The 24,739-nt window shown below is 39.2% G+C and overlaps 1 protein-coding gene and 1 long non-coding RNA gene across 5 annotated transcripts in view; both read left to right on the top strand.

The window, feature by feature from the left end:
* Positions 1-699: 699 nt before the first annotated feature.
* Positions 700-5,317, top strand: LOC134636847 (uncharacterized). Of its 2 annotated transcripts, XR_010095034.1 has the most exons (6): positions 700-948; positions 1,144-1,322; positions 1,781-1,869; positions 2,755-2,929; positions 3,074-3,225; positions 4,976-5,317. It is a non-coding gene; the product is annotated as an uncharacterized LOC134636847 (long non-coding RNA). The 2 variants fall into 2 exon arrangements; XR_010095033.1 differs by lacking the exon at positions 1,144-1,322 and having other exon boundaries at positions 706-948.
* Positions 5,318-6,658: 1,341 nt separating this feature from the next.
* Positions 6,659-24,739, top strand: part of LOC134636846 (actin-binding LIM protein 3-like) — a 55,370-nt gene continuing 37,289 nt past the window's right edge. For 2 of the 3 annotated variants that reach the window (XM_063487075.1, XM_063487074.1), the window contains exons 1-2: positions 6,659-7,078; positions 12,959-13,126. In XM_063487075.1, coding sequence (XP_063343145.1) covers positions 7,060-7,078; positions 12,959-13,126 — 187 coding nt within the window. In that variant the 5' untranslated portion in view covers positions 6,659-7,059. The remainder of the gene's footprint in view (positions 7,079-12,958; positions 13,127-24,739) is intronic. The other variant, XM_063487073.1, reaches the window with a different exon arrangement.

The raw sequence follows: 24,739 nt of genomic DNA, 5'->3' as shown, positions 1-24,739 counted from the left end.
CGTCAATTTACAACAACAGTTACCTCAAGGCACTTTATACTGCAAGGTAAAGACACTACAATATTATAAAAAAATCTCCCAACAATCATACAGCCCGCTTATGAGTAAGCACTTCACTGTTAACCTTTGCTGTATTTTTCACAGTAAAATACCACAAAATGCCCAGTAACTTACCTGAAAACATTTCTACAGTTAATTACTGTAATTTGCTATGCATTATGGGTATATTAAGGTTATTTACAGTAACTTACTGTATTTTTTAAAATTGCGGTAGTAGTTATACCTACCGTTAACACATTAGCAGTAGTGCTACTGTATTATGTGATTTGAATGGTTCATCATACTGTTTGTGTATTTTTACTCTTTCAGTGGTTGGTTGCAATAGTGCATTACATTTTAACTCTTTCCCTGCTAACCATTTCCAGATTTTCCTCCAACCTATGCCATTTGTCAGTATGATACCAGTGAAAGTATTATGGTTTTGAATTTTTAGGGGACTTGATTTCACTTAGGCTGTTGCTGCTGTCTGTTTTTGTGTAATTTTGTACTTGTGACAAGTAGTGAATAAAGTTATTTAAAAAAGACGCAGAAAGGCGAACTTCAGTCAGTGGAGAATATTGTAATAATTTGGCGGAGGCTTCTCAGTCGAGCAGTAACTGAATTGCTCATTTACTGAACGTGTAACATGTACAGAACTCTTCTGGGAACTAGTCAACCCAACTCAGTGAAACACACACTGAATGCATGCTGGCCCCGCCCACCCACCTACCTCTACCAACCACCACTCCATATCCTGACTGACATGACCTGTGATCCAGTGATTGACAGGAGAGGAAAGACAGGCCAGCTTTGTTAGCTGTTCGTTAGGATATGCTCGAGAGGACAAAAGATTTTGCACCTCCTTATTGTTGGACCTCTGTGTGGAAACTGCAAACGGGATGTTATAAGGTAATGCAAACGACTCTCCTACCTAACATACTCGTTTATTAATTTTTAAGAGCATATATATTTTTTGTGTGTGTGAGGGGGAGGGGGGGCTTAAACTCGGTGTTAGCTTGGTCGAAATAGCACATTAGCTGAATTATTCTGGAAAAAATAGGTTGTGTGTGTTTTTTTTCTTTTCTTATTTAAATATATATTTAGATATATATTTTCCACGGGGAGGGGCGAGGAACACAGGCGCAACAACGGTCTTTGTCTTTTTCCCGCCGAGTGTGGTGCATTGTCCTCCTGCGCTTCTGTTCTATGACTATTGAGAAGCTGGCCATGCTAACAGTGGGACATTTAGCTTCAGCTCTTTGAAAGACAAGACAAAGCAGCAGGTAAAAATACACATTTAATGAGAATAAAGAAAGACAACTTTTTTTTGGAAATTTAGAGACTGCTAAAACAATCTTATCCAGTTTTGAGCTTGCTCATGTAGGTTAGCCTGCTTTATCTAATTTTGTGTGAGCTGCAGTACACAACATTAAAAAGTTAATATAACATTAGGTTGGTGTCACGAGGAACTCCAACCTAAGTTTTAATACTTATTTATTTTTTTTAAGTGGGAAGGGGAGCATGTTTTTTTCCTTTAATACAGCGTCTTCCAGGGTCTTTTTCATAGGAAAACCATGTAACCTCTGTGTTAGGTTGGTCAAAAGAGCAATTAGTTGAATTATTCTGGAAAAGATAGGTTGTGTGTTTTTTTTCTTTTATTTACTTATGAAAATATATTTTTCAAGGGTTAAATAAATGCAACATTAAATTAACAATTGTCTCTCTGTCTTTTCCCGCCCAGTGTGGTGCATTGCTGTCCTCCTGCCCTTGCTGGCCACGCTGACATTGTGATGTAGCCTCAGTTCTTTGAGAGACAAGACAAAACAGCAGGTAAAAAGACATATTTAGTGAGAATAAAGTTAGACAACATTTTTTTGGAAATTTAAAGACTGCTAAAACAATCTAACCCAGTTTTGAAGTTTCTCATGCAGGTTAGCCTGCTCTAATCTCAACTGTGGTTTATTGTTTCATAGGTTCCATTTAAAAAGCAAGACAGTGTAGTGGTCTGTAAATTAGTCGCAGTTAGTTGCAGTGCCATTGTTAAGGGGTTTAACGTCAGCTTGACAGACCCTCCAAAATTTTTCCTCCAGTGTTTCAGGGTCTGCATGGTTTAAGTTAATAACATTGATCTATAGATAGTTTTTCTTTTAACTTTTTCCCATTTTTGATACAACCCAAGCAATGTAGATCCCTTCTTTAATAATAGAACAAACAGATAATAGATTGAGATGTTTTTCAGTCACTGTTGTGTTGTTGCCATGCTCTTTGCAAATTAAAAGTTAAGTCAAATTCACACACATGCAGCCATGTACAGGTGTAAATTTTGTGGTGTTTGTAGTTCAGAATTAAGACAATTTTGTTATCATATGAAGAAACATCAGCACACAGCTAATTAACAGGGGTTTGTCTGTTTTATATTGTATAAAAATAGAATACACACAGTTTGCTGCTGTTCCTCTTATTATTTATTATACACAATGACCAACAGGAGAAAACAGCCTAACATTTCAGCACAGGCCAAAATGCCAAAACATTAGGCAGTTTTTTCCTGTAATTGATCATAATTTTCATTACATAATAAATAATAAGAGAAATAGGAGCAAACCGTGTGGATTCTATTTTTGTACAGTGTGAGGCCTGCTATCCAGCATTCTTGTGGAAACCTTATTTGTAAGGGTGAGCACATTGTCTTATTGGACTCTTGTCTGTTTTTAGGGAATAATTTTATGTCTGCAAGCCGCTGGATGATCAGTTTGGAGGGCAAGGTATTTTATGAGCCTGAGCAGATGCATGACTTTGGCAGCACCCTTGCTGTCTTCTTTGCGTCATACTACGTTTTGAACCTTGAGTATCAGGAGTCAGCGTCCATCACACTGGAGATGATACAGAGGTAAATACTTTACACCATTAAAGCTTACACCATTTAAGAATGAAATATATGTGATAGCTTGACTACAGTTGCAGAAACATGTAGGTGATTGCTGTAATGTATGTTTTAATTTTGAAATTAAAGCAGCCTTTTTTCCGTTAAAAGGTTCTTTGTGAGGATCCAGACATGGGAACAAAATGCCCTGCAAAACTTGGTACAAGCCGCAAGACAGGTCGTGTCGTAAAGAGGAAGGTTACAAGCATCAGCCCTCGGATCACCACCTTCCTCCAGCGGCTCTCTGGAGGACTTCCAACTAGGTAAGAATACAGAGATGATAATATCTTTTACATAGCTGATAATTATATACAGTTAAGCCCATAATTATTCATACCCCTGCCAAATTTTGACTTAAAGTTACTTTTGTTCAACAAGCAAGTTATTTTTTGAGCAGAAGTGACACAGGTGTCTCCCCAAAGATAATAAGACGATGTACAAGAGGCATTGTGGAAAAAAATATTTCTCAGGTTTTATTTATATTTTAGCAAAAAGTATCATGTCCAGAATTATTCATACCCTTCTCAATAATCAATAGAAAAGCCTTTATTGGCTATTACAGCAATCAAACGCTTCCTATAATTGCAGTCCAGCTTTTTGCATGTCTCCACAGGTATTTTTGCCCATTCATCTTTAGCAATGAGCTCCAAATCTTTCAGGTTGGAGGGTCTTCTTGCCATCACCCTGATCTTTAGCTCCCTCCACACATTCTCAATTGGATTCAAGTCAGGACTCTGGCTAGGCCACTAGAAAACGTTAATGTTGTTGTCTGCTAACCATTTCTTCACCACGTTTGCTGTATGTTTTGGGTCATTGTCGTGCTAAAATGTCCACTGGTTCCCAAGGCCAAGTTTTTCTGCAGACTGCCTGATGTTGTTGTTGAGAATCATCATGTATTGCTCTTTTTTCATGGTGCTGTTTACTGTGATTAGGTCCATTGGCTAAAAAACACCCCCAAAGCATTAGGTTCCCACCACCATGTTTGACAGTGGGGATGGTGTTCTGTGGGTTGAAGGCTTCTCCATTTTTATGCCAAGTGAAGGCAACATCATTGTGACCAAATAATTCAATTTTTGTTTCATCTGACCATAACACTGAAGACCAGAAACCTTCTTCTTTGTCCAGATGAGCATTTGCAAAGGCCAAATGAGCTTTGCATGCCTTAGAAGTGCCTGGAGAAGTGGCGTTTTCCTTGGTCTGCATCGGTGGAACCCAACAGTGTCCGTTGGACTGTCTGCCTTGAGACATTGCCACCAGCAGAGCCCAGATTCACCAGAATGGCCTTGGTGGTGATCCTTTTCACCTCTCTCACTATTCTCCTGGCCAGCACAGGTTTCACTTTTGGCTTCTGACAACGTCCTCTGAGATTTTCCACTGTGCGGAACATCTTGTATTTTTTAATAATACTTTGCACTGAAGCCACTGGAACTTGAAAACATTTGGATATGGCCTTGTAGCCCATTCCTCACTTGTGAGCAGCCACAATGCACAGCTGCAGGTCCTGACTGAGTTCCTTTGTCTTAGCCATGAATGTCCACAGACCACCTGCAGAGAGCTGCTGTTTTTCACCTGTTGAGTTGATCAAAACAGCTATTTCCAATTAATCAGGGTAATTAGGATGCTTTAGAACAGCTTTGACTATTTGGAATGGTATGGAACTTTGGATTTTCCCAGAGACTGTGACAGTTTGTGAAGGGTATGAATAATTCTGGACATGATACTTTTTGCTCAAATGTAAATAAAAGCTGAGAAATATTTTTTTTTTCACAATGATGCGTCTTGTACATCATCTTATTATCTTTTGTGAGATGCCTGTGTCATTTCCAGTCAAAAAATAACTTGCTAGTTGAATGAAAGTAACTTTAAGTCAAAATTTACCAGGGGTATGAATAATTATGGGCTTAACTGTACATACTGTACACACATCCATACAACAGTATGAATGATCTCAGACAGATGTGAAAAAGTGAATAACCTGAGCAAACATGAATATTGATGATGTGTCTTTGACAGGTGGTGATGAAGACTACGATAAACCCGACCATCCTGGTAACGGAAATCTAAATCCCATGTCACTTTCTATTTCCTGAGACCCACTGATAATTATTACATTTCGTAAATGATTTTTGTTTTACAATTGTAATAGTTTATTTAATGTTCATGCTGGTGGGTTTGTCCTGTTTTTAGTGGAATGAAAAACTGTTTTCCTTAAAAAAATCAGACACAGAAAGGTGAAGGACTGTGTAGTTTTCATGTACGCTTCTATTTATTTTGGTTATTGACATTGTTTTTATTCAGTTGAAAAATGTTTTTCTTGTTAAAAAAATTATCAACAATAAATGTTGGTTTAATTCACTATTCTGAGACTACTTTATTCAATTATATTGTTTTTTGTAAATGTTCTTATATTGAATATGAATGTTAATATTTTATATGCTGTAAAACACAATTACAGTCTAAACAAATTATACTGTACACAATTACAGTGTTATACCATAAACCACATTTGCAGTACAGTGATACTATAAAACTTAATCACGGTAAGTCTTTCTAACTGTAAACCACGTTTACAGTAACGCTGCATTACCACAAACAACATTTACAGTAAAGCTGTTATACTGTAATATATGTTTACAGTAAAGTGGTTGAACTGTAAAACATCACAACAGTAAAGATACTGTAGATCAGTAATTACAGTAACTTACTGGCAATAGTGTTGCCAGTAAGTTACTGTAAAAATACAATAAAATGTCTAACAGTGTTGGTGACAATAGGAAGGAAAAACTCCCTTTTAACACAGGAAGAAATATCTTGCAGAACCAGGTTCAGAACTGTACTTGAACACAAATAAGAAAAATATAGGCAGCCCAGTGCCACCCCCAGCCTCCTCATAGCTGTACTTATCAAATAGGTGCATGAACTAGTAGACAGTTGCATCTGTGGTATAAATGTGAAAATCCTAGGTGATTTTCAGAAAAGTTGATCTCTGACCTTGACCTTGAGGTCGAGATTCCTCTCCTCTGAGATTTTTAGTAAAAGCACGTATGGTGTACATTTCAAAATCCTACGTTGCCTCGTTCTCAGGTAATGGCACTCACAAACTTGGGTGTCCAAATTTAGCTCATATACCCGACGTAAGCGACTGTAAACCAGTAACGACAGCTACTTCACTACGTGTGGGAATTTACACTTAATAGTTTGAATCAAAGTCATAAACTATTAATAGTTCATAATTTTTTCGTTTTAATCCTTGGTACGCGGATCTTCAGAAATAATTTGTTCGCCAGAATCACTTATTCGCTACAAAATTAATCCAATTTAAATGCGTATGACTAGAATTTCCACTCTATACACCCCCTGTGGAGCTAAAAATGAGGTAAAAATTTAAAATAAGTGTAAAAAAAAAGATGCACATTTGTTGACTGGAATATTACAGAGCAAAGGCGAAGAAACACCAAAGCAAAGCAAATTTTCACAAAAATATAGGCACGACTATTGACTATCATGTGGGGAGTTATGGTTTCGGATATTTAGGCTTTTTATTTTTGACGCACTTTGGAATTCGGACGCTGTTCGGCGCTCTCTCACCGCGAGAAAAACCCCCGCCTTGCCCGGCCAAAGATGCTCCGGCATCTCCAGAGTCTGCGAACACCCCCAGAAACTCAGCATCCAGCATTTCAGCCCTGACGCCGGAGCGCACCGGTTTACAGGCGACCTCAGAGGCGCTGCTGTGACAGAACAGTTTGCAATGGACACGTCTGCACCGGAACCGAGGACCACTGAGGTTTGTGAGGTGGAGGAGGCAGAAGAAGCTGTAAGCTTGAGGAGAAGTAGTAACTCGTCAGTTTCCATTTAATTCCTGCCTTTACGCAGGGTGGAGAGGCAGAGCGATCCGCCGCCTGACAGTAATCCTCTGCCCGGGAGGAGCAGGGAAAGCCCTTTCAAGGCTGAGGCAGAGTGAGGGAGAGTTTTAAGTCGGACGAGGAACGAGAGAGTTGTCATATTCGGAGCTTTTGCCCTGCCACTCGAGGTTTAACTGATCTGCTCCAGAGCCCGGGGCGACTCTCATTCAAGCTTCTGGGAATTAACTTCGCACCATGAGCGGACCGACGGACGGTAAGCAATGTGCGCGAATCTGCCTGATCAATACCACAGTGTCCTGGGAGGGCTTAGCTTGAAGTAGACATAAACAGCCCCTCGCCAAGGTTATTGATCACTGGCTCACTTATTGACAGGCTGTTAACTAGCTTTTTTTTGGCAGTGGCATTTTGAAACAGAGCATGGTATTGGTTATAGATCGGTGACGGGATTCATCAATGTTTTCCTCAATGTCATTGCGTGTTGCCAGTTCTGAGGACTGTCAGCAGTATGTACTGGCTCATGAGGGACTCCAACAGTAGAGAAATTTCTAAAGTCATATCACCCAGCCAGGCTGTTTCCTTTTATTGACCCAATATTTAAAATAGCTACTCGAACATTTACTTTTTGAGGCAGATTTTATTGTTATTATTCTTATTCTATTATTCTTTGTGTGTGTGTGTGTGTGTGTGTGTGTGTGTGTGTGTGTGTGTGTGTGTGTGAAAGAGAGAAATAATTTTTGTAGTCAATACAAGTAAGACGGTCAGAAGACTTTGTGATGGCTTGTCAGATGTATTTTGGAGAGAAGAAGCCTGCTGTTCTTTGATAGCTGGAAGACAAAAGAGCTCATCTGTAGTTGACACTGTGCTGGGCGCACATATTAAAATGCATCAGGGACTCAACGTAGCACCAAATAAAAGCATGTTTTTTATTAATGTGAAACCACCTAATCCCAGAATTGTATTTCTGAAGGAACATAGAACAAAGTGGATCTGCTGCTTCTACACAGTGCTTTCCAGTAAGAGCTACCAAGCAGCTGCCTTCTCCTCCTAGCAGCCATTCAATTTTATACCTCCCACCACAGAGAATAGTTAACCTTATAAGGGCTTTGGTGGTGCTACACTTGTACAAGTAGTACCATGTCAGTATAGCTGAGGCCACCCCCAGCTGAGTGACTGTAACCCCCACAAACTCTGCCACAGAAAAGAAGAGGATTATCTGTTTGCTGGCTGATTTGGTTCAGAGCTTTATTGGTATATTCATGCTTTTTACCAATGAAGTCACAGGTCAGAGTAAACATGAGACGCTTTCAAACAGAGCAGAATAACTGGGGTGACTTATGAAGTCACGAGATAAATCCGATGGATCCCCAGACTGTTAAAAGATTCACGCTTTAGATATTTTTTTTTTAATATTTTTTGCATGCTTTGTGTGAATCACTGGATATCTCAACTCTACTGCAACTCAACTATTCAAATAATTTAACTGGGTCAAGCAGTGGTTTCCAGTCCTTCGTTGGGACCCATCATGAGGTCTCAATTATACAAACGTAAAAATTTCAGTGATTTTACTTATGAGTTACTGCACATTAGGCATCATTTGTGCCATTTTATTTTCAAGTGGTCACTAATACACTCCTCAAAAATAATAAAGGGAACTCTTGATCATCATAATATAACATGAAATCAGTTAAACTTCATAAATCTGACCAGTCAGAGAGCATTTCACCTGCTTTAGCGCAGCTGAATGCGACAACAGGTGCACTGTTGTGGTCTCTTTTTATCCTTCCTGACCTCCTTTTTGTACTTTGGCTTCTTGCTGGTGTCCTTGTCAATTCTTTTAGCACCAGATGATGTCTGCTGCTCATTGAGATTGCACATGTAGTCCAGCTCCAGCACGTATTCATACGTGGTTTTATGAGAAGGTTTGCTGTGTCTCTCAGCACAGTCTCCAGAGTGACTGGGCAAAAGGAGGAGTACTGAACACAGCTGTGGTTTGAATAAGAACAGGAGGCCTGGCATTGCCAGAGCCCTACTAAATGACCTCTAGCGAGCAATTCATGTGCATGTTTCTGACCTAACTACTACAAACAGACTCCATGAGCATTGCATGAGGTGCTGATGTTCTCTAATGGGACCTGTGCTCACAATCAAGCACAATGCAGCTCAGTCGGCATTCACCAAGGATATGCAGATGTCTGTGAAGAGAACAGCACCAGTGGTGGACCTGCCAGTTCTGGTCTTCTCTGGCAAATGTCAAGTGAGAGAGAGATTGGAAATTCTAGTTACTTTTAATAATTTATCAGCATTATACATCTGTGATAACAACAACACTCACCAGCCATTACACAAGGTACACCTGCCTGTTACTGGGTTGCACCGCTTTTGCCTTCATAACTGACTTACTTTTTCATGGCATAGATTCAACAAGGTGCTGGAAACATCCCTCAGACATTTTGGTCCATGTTGATTTGGTGGCATCACACAGTTGTTGCAGATTTTTTGGCTGCACATCCACGATGTAAATCTCTGCTGGATTTTGATCTGGGACTTGTGGAGGCCATTTAGACTCATTGTGACATTCCAGAAACCAGTTTGAGATGATTTGAGTTTTGAAGACGAGCACACTGAGGTCACAAAAACATCCACATGGTCAGCAGCAATATTCAGGTTGGCTGTGGCGTTTAAATGATGCTAAGGTGGTACTAAGGGGTCCAAGAAAAGGCCCTGCACACACCATTACACCACCACCACCTGAATTGTGATGTAAAGATGTTGTTTACATCACATTCTGACCCTGCCATCCAAATGCTGCAGCAGAAATCGGGCTCATTACCAGGAAAACATTTTCCAGTTTTTTTATTGTCAATTTTGGTGTGAACTGTAGCCCTAGTTTCCTTTCCTTAGCTTACAGGAGCTGCACCTGGTGTGGTCTTCTGCTGCTGTAGCCCATCAGCTTCAAGGTTTGAGGTGCTGTGCATTTAAAGACTATCCTCTGCATACTTTAGCTGTAACGAAAGGTTATTTCATCTACTGTTGCCTTCCTATCAGCTTGAAGCAATGTGGCAATTCTCCTCTGACCTCTGACATCAATAAGGCATTTTCTCCCAGAGAGCTGCCACTCACTGGATATTTTATCTTTAAAATGCCAGGAGATCAGCAGTTTGTGAAAACCTCAGACCAGTCTGGCGCAACAACCATGCCGAATTCAGAGTCACTTAAATCACCTTTTTTCTTCTTTCTGATGCTCAGTTTGAGCTTCAGCAGGTTGCATCAAGGGGTACACAGGGTACCTAATGAGGTGACTCTGACTGTATATATAAATGGCCTGTATTTGTATAGCGCTTTATAAATGACACAGCGATTCTCTCATGTGTAACTGGAAAGAAAATGTATTTTTTCACTGCACTCTGGTGTTAGTGTCAGTATTATCATTATTATTAAATAGTAATAATGTCATGTGATGTTAACTTCATTTAACTAGCTCCATCATTTCCTTTCCTCCAATGGGAGCCTCTTATTTTTCACCACAAATGCAAATCTGCAAATTCCTGAAAGTTTTAGTCAGGGTAATATGTTAGGAAGACCTTTTTGAATAAAAACAGATATTTTTGATTATTGTACTGGTCATGTATTGCTTGAAGAAGCAAATGTTATACAGAGCAGTTATTTGTTGTGTGGACAGAACTTTTCCTAGCTCCATTATCAAGAAAGCAGTACCCATGCTACACACACACACACACACACACAGCACGAGTTCAATTTCCAAAATTTAGATCACTTAAACCTGCTAATAATAACACACACACACACACACACGCACACGCACACGCACACACACACACATGCACACACATTTAATTTCTCAGCCACACACAGGTGGCTCAAATCTTTCTATGTCTGTTGTTCCAGTTCTTGTGCTGCCATCTGGCTACAAAACCAATGCCAGCTTCTGTGATATACACACTCACGCACACACACACACACACACACACACACACACACACACACACACACACACACACACACGTGTGTACTTGATGATACAATTTGTTAGGAAACATTTTTGTCCCAGTTTTACCTTTTCTTTATCATGAAAACATTTTTAGATTCACAACCCTCTCTTTCCGTGTCTCTCTTGCTGTCACCAGCTTAACCTGCCAGCGTGGTGTTTGTTGTGATTGCATAATACTCTGGGATGCAGCAGCATTAACTGTAATGTAATTGAATTGAGCAGAATACAGTAGAATTGTTGCTCAGAGTGCCGTACGGTCTGTTGAGCGCAATTTACTTTTATGGCAAAACAAAATTTAATGAGTCAGGCAGTGAAATTTAATCCTCCCACTGCTCTTTTCCTGTGCTGTCCTTTCATCACACAGATGTGGTACATGGACATGTGTGTTCGGGAGAAGTTAAAGAAAGGCCTTTTTCATTAAAATGGATTTGACTAGTTTCATAAGGATGACAGAGGTGTAATCTCACAAAGACCCCAGAGTGCACTGTTCTCTCTCCAGCAGTGTGTGTATCTTTGCTATTCTGCATGTATGTTGAGATTTGACATCATTCAGAGCTTTATTGACATATGCAAAAAGATTAAGTCAGAAAATGTAATGCAATGGTTTGCTGCCATCCAGGATTAGAAATGGAAAAAGTAAATATATAGGAAAGGGAAGGTAGTCAGGACTGAGGGAGATTGCACTACCTGAAGGCAACATTGTAGACATAGAGGACAGAACTTGGAATCCCACAGGCAAACGGGAAACATGAAGAGCTTGCTAGAAAAGCTGCAACCACCAAATACCTGCAGAGACTAAGGCAAATCCTGTGGAGTCAGTCGAATGGGAAGAACAACCATCAACACCTACGTCCTGCTGGCCGTTAGATATCCTGTTGGGATAATCAGCTGATCAAAGGAGGAGATAGAAGCCACTGATATCAAGGCAAGAAAGCTGCTTTCCATGCATGGAAGTCCAGCACCCTGAGACTGTATGCTAAGTGGAAGGAAGTAGGTGGAGGACTAGTGATTGTCAGAACCACTATTATCAGGAAGATGACCACGACTGACCACTTGCTTAGTCAATACCACAGGCAGCAGAATTCTGAGAAAGAAGAGAAGCAAGAAGACGAACCATCATGGAAGGACAGGTCCTTGCATGGCATGGACCACCTTTACATAGAAGAAGTGGCTGATATTGGGAAATAGCTAGATTGAAAGACAGCACAGAGGCATTAATCATGGCAGCAGAGGAACAAGCTCTGAGCACAAGATCCATAGAGGCTGCGGTCTACTACATCAGACAAGACTCCGGGTGCAGGCTGTGTAAAGATGCCCCTGAGACAATCCAGCACATAACAGCAGGGTGCAAGATGCTAGCAGGCAGGGCATACATGGAACGCCATAACCAAGTGGCCGGCATAGTATACAGAAACATCTGTGCTGAGTATGGCCTGGAAGTCCCGAGGTCAAAATGGGAGACCCCCCTCCACGATGATTGAGAATGACTGAGCTAAGATGCTGTGGGACTTGCAGATACAGACAGGAAAACTGGTGATGGCTAACCAATGATAATGGACATGGACATAGTAATGGTGGACAGACAGAGGAAGACAGCTGTAGTGATAGATGTAGTCTATGTGCCTTGCAATAAATGGTTGTAAGTCAGGCTGATCTCCCTTGCAGACTAAGAGGCTTCTGAAGAAATTGTGTACAAAGTCAATCTCTTCATGTTTTGTGAACATTCAATCAAGTGTGTACGCTGGTGTGTCTGTTCTATTACTGTAAATGTTTTTATTCATGTTTTCTGACTTACTGATCCAACAGGATTGGTTGCCATAGTGTTTGTGCACCATTAAACAAGAGTGTCATCTGAAGGCCACACTGACTTTTTTTTGAGCGGTTGATGTTGGAAAGTAATTTTTGCCTTATAGAACTGATTGCTTTCATCTTAACTCATGAGGCAAAATTGAGAAACTGTTTTCAAATTCATTAAGATGCATTGTTTTGCCATCCCTGTAACAAGACGCTTGGCTGAAAAAGGCATTTAAAACCTTGTCATTTTGAGGCTGTGTGAGCAACTGGCTCAAAAAGATAACAAGTAACATGCTTTTTCATCCTTGCCTCTCTTCTTTCCTCTGCCAGCAGTTCAGTACCAGTCGAGCCTCTATGGAGGAAACAGCAGCAGCAGCTCTCCCGTCTCCAGCCGTGGAAATTCACCCATCGTGTGTGAGCGCTGTGGGGAGGTTTGTCGTGGGGAGGTGGTGCGTGTGAAGAACACACACTTTCACGTTAACTGCTTCACTTGCAAAGGTAAAAGAAAAAAAACTAATAAACCCACACACAAACATGCTTTATGTATGTATTTATTTATTTGTTTTTTATCTTACACACACATAAAAAACTCATTAAGTGTGCACCACAGTTATATCTGCTTCCGTACTCCACTCTTACCCTTACATACAAGGGTTTACATTCATTTGTTTTTCAGTCTTGGTCTAATGCATTTCATCCGCATCAATTTACATAGTTAAATATTAAATAATTACTCAGACAAGAAGGAACCAAGGCAATTGAATAATTGCTAGCTTCTTCTTGCTCATTGAAATGGAGGCTGAACTACAACTTCACCGGGAACAGCCAGAAAAACATTAGAGACACCGATTTGGAAAACAGTTCTGTCATTAGTGACAAAAATTATGTTGATGTAGGCAATATCATCATTTAGCACAGTGGAAAGATTGTTGGTCATTTAAACATATAAGGCATTGTACTTTTGTCTAGATTTTCCGGCCACATAACATGCATAATATCATATTTTAAATCACCCAGATGCACATGTAAAGAAAACCGCTATGCATAATTGTTCAAGGTCTGTTAAATAACTTTCCTTTTTTCATGTTGTTCCAATTCTGGATACTCGTGAAAAACTTGGTTAATTGGTCAGAAAATGAGGTTGAAATATGTACAACTGTGTTTTTAGACAGACTGAGGTCCTGTGTAGAAAGTTATTTAAAAGACTGCAATGTTTTGAAGTAATTTAACATATATTTTAAATAGAAAATGCCCCCAGTAAAAAAAAACAACTAAAAAAAAAACAATAGGTGACTTGATACTAAGAAATGTGGTTTTGTTTTTTATTTTATTGTCCTCTTATGTAATTTAATTCTTGCAAAATGTTTCAGAAAAAAATGGTCTAATGATAACACCTACAAATTAACAAGGTTAATTAGTCACCTGATTGAGCATTCCTGAGAGTTCAGTCTCTCGGGGATGCTTGAAAAAGCACCAAAGTAAGAAAAAAAAAAAAGACAGAATGACTGATTGAATGACTGTGATCTTCAGGCCCTCAGGAGACACTGAAATAAACAGTTTGTAGCTGCAGCCATTAATGGAAAACTCCACCATGCAAAGAATCACATATCAACAAGTTCCAGAAGTGCCGATTTAAGGAGGATTGAAGTGTAGTGGAAAACTGGGACCATGTGGCTTGTTGCCAACACACAGTTCAATCTCAAGCAGGAATGGGGGACACTGTTGTTTGAAAACCACTACATTTGGTCTCTTCGGTTCTCAAACACCCGTTAAAACTCAGTCAAAATTTCTTCTTCTTCAGCTTTAAAGACTAGCTCATGTGAACCAGATGGATATGCCTAAAACTGCTCTGAAATCTTGGAATCCAGCTGTTTTTTCTATGCTTGTGATGAGCCGCGGTTTTCCTTATATGGCGACAGGGCTTATAAGCTCTGGGTTCTGTACATAAAAGCAGGCGAGGGGCAGCCAATGAGAAAAAAAGAGGCTTTCAGGGATGCAAGTCTTAAAGAAACAGGAGCTATAAGTGGCTTATTTGACACTGAAAATGAGCTGCAGCGCTGCATCAATGCCATGCATAAAGTAAAATAAATAAAGGATTTCTAATTTACCCTAGCAGAAAATTAAATTAAAAGCTCGATGTTAAGGAAGCGGCTTTTTTGGAAAATACGCTTACCACGCTTGCTTGCAGAGATAAAGCTTAGCTTCGCCTATTAGTTTCGCATTGCGCAAAGACACAGTCTGGGTGAAACAGGTAGCATGGGTATGAATATTGCTGTTCTCCAAAGAAAAACTATGACCCTCTTGCAACTAAGGTTAGCAGTAAGGTAGTAACACATAGGCAAAAAATTGTATAAAGTGAGCAAATCTCCAAAAAAAATCCTAGCTGTAAGCAGTGGATGCAGGTGTAAAGAAGCAGAGGAAAGATTTAATCATTTAGATTTAGTGTGAGGCCCTGTTTTTAGTAACACAGCTATATGCTTTTTTAAAAACATGTTTATGCATGACAGTGTGTGTTTGTGCATGTAGTTGTGCGTGCAAACCCAGAACTATATATGTCACTTGATGTCTCTGCATGGTTGAGCTCCACCAGCGAGCAGGTGGGACAGAAGGCACTAACACAGCTTTGCAGTCAGCAGCTAGCTTAGCAGTGCAGTCAGCAGGTTTTCAGCCCCTAGTCAGACTCCAACCAGCTAACCTCCTTTCACGGGCCGGGACCTACACAGTCCCAAAGCATACTGCAAGACAACACAGTTTTCTCTGTTTGATCTGACAGAAGCATCGCATCAATGCACTCAGTCACAAAGCACAGAAGAAGAGGATTTTCTATTTTTTTTTCTTTTCTTTTATGGAACGCCATGTTTTATCTCACGCACCATTACTTACAGATGCAGATCTTAAAATAGCCTGAGGTGAAATGACTCTTTTGGTTGTTTGGATGAATAATTGATTATCTGCTCGATTGAAGCACTCACTCCTCCTGACGGGACATAAGCCAGATGTATTGACAGAAGTGTCCCGTTTGATATTAAAGTTCATATTATTATGGACAATTGATCTTGCAGAGTAAGCTTAATGACTTTTAGCTAATGGCACAGTCCATTAGTACTTCATCAGCAGAGGAGACGTCAGCCGATGGAGTGGACAAGAATCAAAACGTCAGCTTTTAGTACACAGATGTCTGGTTTTTCCACTCTTCTGCTTGTTATCTCCTTCTTGCTTCTGCTCTCCCGTGCTGTCGCTCTCTCGTCACATTCTTTGTTTTTCAGATGTGAATGTCAGTGAGTTACAATGCATCTTTGGTAAACAGCTTTCCTGTTAACGTGACTATTTAGGAAAGAAAAGGGGTATTTTTAGGGAACAAAGACATTAGAGTGAGACGGATGAGGCAGCTACACTCTATTTTAGAGTGGCTCAAATTGTTTTTTAATGTGTTGTGAAGTGACTAGTGGTGATGGTGGTATGCAATGAAATTAAGATCTTGGGCCTTTTTAATGACATATAAATTAAACGTATTGAAAACCTGGAACTATTTAATGACAGTTAATTATAAGTTTTCATTGAGTCAGAGAATAGAAATCTAGATCAGACTGGCAGTATAAGAAGTCTGTGATGTGATGCATGAAGAAAAGACCGTGCACAGTTTTTCTGACACTTTTAGTCGTGAAAATATTAACCAGTTTGTTTTATTGAAATTTCTCAACAAGTATTCAGTAAATTTTTGTGTAATTTGGTGACTTAGCAGCAATAACATCAAGGTATATTTTTTCTAGGACTTTATCAGTCTCTTACATGGTTGTGGAGGAATTTTGGACCACTTTTTCTACAAAGTTATTTTAGTTCATTGAGGCTTACGGGCATTCATTTATGTATAGCTCTCTTCAAGTTCCACTACAGGATATCATTTACCAACACCCAATTATTTTCTTTTTCTGAGATTCTGTTGTAGATTTGCTACTGTACTTGAGATCATTCTCATTTTGTATGGCCCAGTTTGGACCAAGCTTTAGCTGTTGGACAGATGTCGTTATATCTGACTCTAGAATACTTTGGTACATGGTCGACTCAGTGACTGCAAGGTGTCCAGGTACGGTGGCTGTAAAACAAGCCCAAATTCTTATTCATCCACCGCCATGCTTAACAGTTAGTATGAGGTGTTTGTGCTGATATAATGTGTTTTCTATGCATTTTGGCCAAACATCTCCGCTATGGTCTCATTTGTCCAGTGGTCACTATTAGATGCAACTTTGCAAACCTAAGCTGTGCTGCCATGTTCTTTTTAGAGAGAAGAGGCTTCCTTCTGGTAACCCTTCCAAAAAAGACATAATTTCTCAGTTTTTTCTGATTGTACTGTCATAAAATTTAACATTTGATATGCTAACTGAGACCTGTAGAGTCTGTAGCTCTTGGGTTTTTTCAGTTTTTCTAGCCATTGCACGGTCTGATCTTGGCATAAATTTGATGGAAACTCCACTCCTGGGAACACCAGGGCACTGTGTTAACACACCTGAATGCTACAGAACAGCAAACTGCCAAAACATCTGCTGTTATAGAGAGAGTCGCACTTGCTATGATCAGTTAATGAAATGCATCTCATTAGCCGCACCTTCTGCTACTTACCCTCTTAATTCCTATGGAAGCAGTAAAGATGTACTTTTGTATGTAACACTCTGTCCAGTATATAACCAATTTTTTTAAATAAAGCTCACTACCGTGCAGAAGTAACTTCACCAAAAAATGGCCTTGTATACATTCTAATATACTTGTCATCAATGTGAATTTTCATAAAACATAAAAAAAAATGTGGCTGCACATAATGATTTTCTCTGAAAATCTCTCATACAGCATCACATTTAAAATCTGACTGACAAATGTTAACAATTCACAACCTCAGCGTCAAACAATACTGCCAAAATCCATGCTGTAGCACATAATTCTGCCTTTGTACAGTTAGACCACAGACTGATTAGACTCGTGCTTTTCCCTTTCCCCCTCATCAGTTTCTCTTTGATCCTTCTGTCCCGGTCACACACTCATGCAAATCCAGACGCGCTACAGAAAAGGAAATCCATCTTAAGTTGATGATGCAAATAGATGAGGGAAGACAGTGACGGGATGGCAGATGTGTGCTGGATGGACAGATCAATAGCCTCATTGATACCTCCCTAGAGTCCCCCGCATCTTTCTCTACGTCCTCATCCCTTCACTTTGCTGTCTGCTTTCCTTTCTCCTCACATATGATGCTCTTTCTCTATTCAGCTTCCTCTAATCTCTCCCTCGACTCCCATCTTGCCCTTCTTCGTCTTCCTCTGTCTTGTCTGAGCCTTGTGTCTGAAATAATCCTCTCTCCTCGACATCTCTGCTTTTTCAGACAAGAAAACTTCCCCATCTACATCATCTAAAACCTTCCAGCATCTCTTTTCTGGCAAATCTATTCAAACACTGGCAATAAGGAAAAGTGCTTGGAATTTTCCTTTGTATTGAAACAAGACAAGACAAGGCTTGTAATGTCTTCCCTCAAAGGCGGTGAAATATCGGCACGCACTAATTTATTTTGATAGATCATCCAGCTGCAGGTGCTTTGCCTTCTGAAATGAATTTAAAACAGACTCCTATGATTCTAGTGAAGCTTGCTGCCAAGGCTGACCCACTTTAAGATAAAACAAGTTTGTGTTTCACAAGTGAAACATACCAGGAGCAAGAGTCTGTGTATTTTATCACCATTAGTGTATGCTCAGCCATACACAGTCATGGATGGCCTGGCTCTTTCTTCAGAACAGACTTCAAGGGCAAGCTGTAAAGCATTAATCGCTGTATCAGCTCTGCTTTGCAGCACTTTTTTGTGGTTTTGTATGAACATTTGCTGATGTCCTTGTGTGTTTCCATACATGCTTGTATTCTGTGTTTTTACGTGTAACTGAAAGCAAAATCACAAAGATGAGACAGTCAACACCACACCTCCAGGAGTTCCTTTTGTTTTGCATCTTCATTACATCTATTATTATTAAATCTTATTCATTTTTCTTCTTTGAATCTTTCCTTCATTCACTCAATGCTTTGCTTCAGGCATCAAATAAAGAAATCATTACTTGCAGTCTTTCTGCCAATATCGCGTGTTTGTGGATAAATGCATTCACACCTGAAGCACTTCAGTCTAATAGGCTTTAAATCACTATTAACAGTTGTAAAAAGAAAAAGTACTTGGATACTTGAGTGCCTCTGACAAAGTGCAGCTGAACCTGTCCCTTAAAGGGAGAATAAATAGAAGGCTGGGGAACAATTATATCGATGAAGCAGGGCGTGAAAAAAGGAAATACAGTTTACGAAGCAAATTTATATAATGGTTGATATTTAATTTATTTATCTGTGCTTTGGGAATAGTTTTTATTGTTTTCTTGAATAGCCCAGTCTCACGGCAGTTTGTGAAACAATCATAAAAAATTAATTTTTTCATGTTTATGGGCACAAAGCAGGAAGGTGTGACCACGGCAATCAGGAAAACAAGTTTTGACAGACGTGGCAAGCTGTCGTATTTTAACCTAAGCCGTGAAACTTTTTAAGCCTAAACACTTTTAACTGACAGTACTTTTAATGCCTAACCTTAACCAAGATACATGTTGATAATGAAAAAACTGTGATATGTATGTAAGGTTAAGATGACTTACACCTCTAGCACCCCTCCTCCAAACTCCAAATTTTTTTCCTCAACTTTCCATGAGTACATATCAGAGTGGACTCATGGAAAATCATGTTCTGGGCCTTAGGAGTTGTGATGAAGATAAATAGATTACTTCTTGATATTTATAGACTGTTCTGCAGGCCTTGTGATTACAGGACAATTTTATAACCTCAATAGTGCCTTAATTTCATTGCTTTGCAAATCACAAATTAGAGTTATTAGTGAGACTTTGTTAGAGAAATTAGATTTCTATTGATTTTTATTTATGTCAAGTGAGAAGTCGTGCAAGTTAAAGTGGTTTCAAAAACTGCTCTCTACACATGGATTGAACTGCAAATGAATGAGCTAATTAAACAGAATTTATTCAAACCCCTCTCACTTCACTTGCTTTTCTTATTAAGAAACCAAAGTAATTAGTTAATGTGAAATATATTCATCTGTCCCCATTTAAGCTTCTTGTTATTGGACTACTTGATTTCTTGTTTAATTAAAGGAATAAAAGACAAATGTGAGGCAGCTTTGAAAAAGCAGGCATGACGCAGCGTGAGATCCCCAGTTGTGCACAAAATGTAATATAAAAACAACTTCTCAATATTACCAGTGTTTGTTATCTTAACTTCACTGCATATATCTCTTAAAACTAATTGTGAGTGGAGCCACACATAACTGGGGGTGCGACCTAGATGTGTGACCTCAGCCAGCGAATGCACTACATAGAATAGAATGCACTACAACTGAGTATTTATCTGTTTGCTACATTACTAACTGCAATAATCCAAAGGACGGACACAGTTTGAAGTTTTCAAACCAGAGAAAATAAACAGCTAAATGAAGTCTACTTTTTGCCTGTTAATGTAAACGTTAGGGAAACATAAAAGTTAATGTAAGAAGGAAAAAATTTAAATTATCGACTTTTGCTTGCTGTGTCAAAAATGTTTTAATTTCATGTAATTCCTAACAGCTATGTCACTGGAGGCTGGTAAAAACGCGGACTCTGTGTAAAAGTGAATGTAGCTTCCTGAAAAAGCAAAGCTAATGAAGAAGTGCCTTAAACTTGGTGTGTAGTGGCCTGGTTGTTCCAAACTTATGGGAAAGCTGCACTCAGCTTCGTTACTCTGTGACCTCAGTACGCATGTTCCTAATTATTGGTGTCAGTGATTTCCTTCAGGTCTTACCGAATGTGTTTATGACAACTCGCTAGCCTATAAACCTTTAGCAGCGCTATTTTTTGCTGTTCAAACAAGAGATACAACAAAAGTTTCAAAACACCAAGATGGCGTTGAGGTGAAAACGCTCAAATTATGGCTGCATGAATGGCTTTGATAACTATGTGTTTGTCAGTGCGTACGTGTATATACATGCTCTGTTTATACACTGAACAGTGTGACAAAGTGCCACTATAACTGGATGATCCTCCAGATGGTTGTAGGCAGTCGAAATGTGTTAGTGTCTCTGCTAGTGGATCCAGTGTATAATCCAATGTTCACTTAAATCTATAATGCCAATTATCCATCACTAATCATAAGAGTGATCTTAAGAGTGTTAACCACTAAGCAGTCTCAGTCATTTTCCACTGTGCACACTATGTCACTGTGACTGCATACAGGACTCTCTGATATGTCAGGTTTTATTTAGCTCCTGGAGGAACTGGTTAATGCTGATTCAACACACAGAGCAGTCTAAATATTAAAAAAACAAAACAAAACAAAAAAACCCTCCTTCAGTTTGGGACAGCAGGTGAGGGTCACGGAGTGTCAGGGGTAAGGTCACATTGTCCTAAGGTCTTGTTTGACAGGGTATGGATAGAAGTGCCTGACAAGTCTCTGACCTATATGAACATTAAGGCTCAGTCAGCAAGTTCAAGTAGCAGTGGGAAGATTTGCTCCGACTGTCCATGAAAGAGTAAAATGTCATGTGACAGAGGGAGAATAATGGATGGTAGCAGGCCGGCACATGCTCATTTATATTCTGGGAGTTCACTGCTCTGACATTTTCGTCTTCTATTATAATTACACTGTAAATGTGTCAAATGAAATTTTTAGTTCAATGGAATTATTTGTGGTCAGGCATGCCCTTGTATTTTAAAAGACTACATTATATGGATGGGCCTTTTGTGGCAGTATCTGCTACATTTTAAAGAAATGACTGCAAAGAAAAAAAAAGTTTTTATAAGATATGGTGAGCTACTTGATGATGTATCAGCCCTCCTTCCAGGTCTTGGGTCCTACTGTGTTCATTAAAGCCGTTGTCTTTTTAACATGCTTTAATGCTTTGTATCTTGTTTTATGTGATACAAACAAGCCCCTAAAAATAATCAGGGGTCAATGTCAGGCTCTCTGGCTTTTTATTAGCACTAGCATGCTAATAAAATGTGCAGCACTATGTGCAGCAGGTCTTTTAGCCCAGTTTTTATAACTTTACAATATAACTGTAGCCCAACGGCTCGTAGTTCACCAGACTCAAAATATTTGAACGCTTCAGAAAACAATCATTTAAAGCTAACTAATATTTGAATGGGCACATGAAGCCTAGTCTGTTAAACTTTGTAAGTCCTCTTTACATGGATTGGACCTGAAGTGGGTTTATATCACTTTCACAAAAAAATAGCAAAGCATTGTGTAAAGATATGCCAGCAGCTGATATGTGCATAACATGCAAATATTAAACTGGATAAGCGTATTTACTATCTTAGTTTGTTACTAAGCTAAGAATTGCTAGTTATCATTGAACACAAAGCTGACACTATAACGATAAGTTTGTGTTTTAGTCATAAACCAAGTGGCTGAATGTGAGTATCATAGTATCATCAAAGGAGAATTGGTTAAATACCAGGTTCAAATAGTTCGACTATAAATACCTGTAGAATACTTAATGAGATTGTGGCGGGGCGTGGTTTGCGATGCTGTGGCAGGTGCAATGGATGCACCTGCGTGGCGTCTACAATCACGCCTGGCCGGCTTAAAAGTCTGGATTTTGAGTTAAGGTTGTTGTTGTTGTTATGTTGAGCTGGCAGCGGGAGAGCTGCAGCTGTGTGTGTCCAGCAACCGTCATTAGTGAAATACAAATGATCAAAATGCCACTAGGTCTGTTGTGGATATTATTGAAATGATATTTCAGTCTGGACCAGCAGTGGGATTAGACCTACAAACTGACTGCCTTTGCCATCCCTAGTAAGATAAAACTAATAAAAAGGCTTAAATAGGTTTAAATTCACCAGTGAAAATTAAAATGACATCAATATTTGTTGAATGCTCTCTGGTGATCTTGATTATTTGAAAAATAAATATGAAAGGATATCAGCCTGTATAAAATTCTTGCATTGATTTTTGTCAGCGAGAACAGCTTTTGGAAACTGGCCTACGATTTGAAATCCAAAAATAACAGAGAGGCCTCTGGAGAGGCCAAGTCTTAACAGCTCCCACTCTTCCCTGTTTCCTCTATATCTTAATAGCTTTCCATTGAGACAGTGATGAATGTGTGAACGTTATCTGCATGGTGAGAAATGATGGGATGGAGTCTGCTACGATCCTCAAGTGTGTATTTGAGTCTGCTGGGGGGGAGACAGGGAAGGGTATCTATATGCGTCTACGTTTGTTTGGATCAGCTCTGGTAAATCCTTAATAACATCAACATTATATACAGTATGTCTTTTGAATCCCAGTGAATTATATCAAACTGATGGTTATGTCAAGGCTGGCTGTGTGGCTGGCAGATTTGGACCCAAACGTAGGACTGGGAAACACAAAGGAAAAAACTAAAATGTGGCTTTATTAACTAAAACAAAGTACAAAACAACATGAGAAATAAACAAAGGAAACAACTCAACTGGGAAAACGTGCTGCAGAAGACACAACCATGATGGATGATGTAAAAGAGAGCAAAGGGAGATTCAGACAATATAGATGCACCAGGTAATGAGGGAAATGGGAAACACCAGGGAACACAGCTGAACACAATCACACTAACGAGACAAGGGGTGCCAAAACCAAACACAACACACAGGAGACGAGGGACCATTAAAATAAAAAAAGAAGTAATAAACACTAATGCCAGGACGAAGACGCGAACTTGACACAGTGACTGGAGATAAACAAACATGGCGACATGACTGACTGGGGAAACAGAAAGGGAACACAAAAGATGATAACTAAAGATTACATAACCTAATGAGGAACACAGACTGGAAACAAAAGGAAACCAATATTTAAAAAAAAGAAACCTCGAACCACAATAATCGATATTAAAACTCAGAGGCACTAGGAATATAAAACATAAACAAAGGACTATGGCGCTCAAACACAAAACTCATTTTAACCTAGAATGAACCTAAAGACCTACAGAAGCGCAGAACTATGATACAAAAATAATCAAAAATGAGAAAAATCCCAAAACATCCTAAAAACTCAAAACCATGACAGGTTGACTTGCTGGACTTGACAATATTTACCTTTTATATGTCACATAAAAATGGCCTTTTGTTTTGACATGCAGTATGTGAGTACAATGAGTGCGAGAATGAGTGCTTCAATAACTGTAACTCTTCCTCTGTGAACTGCTTTAGTCTCAGCCCGACTGATAAAGGTCAGGCTGGCATTTCAAAGTTGTACAACAGCCACTTTGCCAGAGGAGAAAAGAACCCCCCACCCCCACCCAAAGAACGCTTAATACAGTATTGTTATCTTTTTTCCTACACTACAAAAGTTTACTTCAGAATCTTCAGGCTAACTAAATAATAAATAACTAAATACTTAGTACATAAGACAGACTGTTAGCCTTCACTGTGAATAGTTACAAAAAAGTCTATCACAGTGTGAGCTTTCTGGTTTAATTCGGGTTGGAGAGAAATTAGAATGAACTGTTTTGGACAAATTATGGACCTTACTGTAAAAGTCATCAGTTTAAATGCAGCAGTCAGTGTGTTGGAGGTCCATGTATCATATCAGAGTTTATTAAAGGGTTTGTCTCACAGATTTAGAAAAACTACGCAGGTTCCTGCAAAAAGGCTGCAGCTGTTTGAAATCACAGCTGCTGGTGCCAGCCTACACAAGAGAGGTGGCTGACATTTGTCTTTACTTTGGGATCCTATTTGTCAAACACTTCATTTAAAATATTGTCATTTATTTCTAAAGCACTGAATGAATAAGGATTGAATAAACTTCTCATAGTTCTCTGTAGTGTTTACTATTATTCCACTCTTTTTATGGTCAGCAGTCCACAAATGATGACGGGCATTATTGTAATAAAATGTATATTGAACAGCAATACCATATAAATCTAACTTTTAAGGTGTTAGAAGGTAAAATTTAAAGCGAATTGGATCCTTTTCAAACCCTTTAAATATATTTAAATGAAAATTCCTGAGTTTGGCTCCAGGCTTATATTGTTACTTAATGTTGCTTTACCGTATTTATGATGTCTTCAGCTTTCCTATACAG

The sequence above is a fragment of the Pelmatolapia mariae genome, linkage group LG10_11 (genome assembly GCF_036321145.2).
Source record: "Pelmatolapia mariae isolate MD_Pm_ZW linkage group LG10_11, Pm_UMD_F_2, whole genome shotgun sequence".
In the NCBI taxonomy this organism is placed as follows: Eukaryota; Metazoa; Chordata; class Actinopteri; order Cichliformes; family Cichlidae; genus Pelmatolapia; species Pelmatolapia mariae.
The sequence above is the reverse complement of the archived record's forward strand: the minus strand, read 5'-3'. Positions and strand labels throughout refer to the sequence as shown.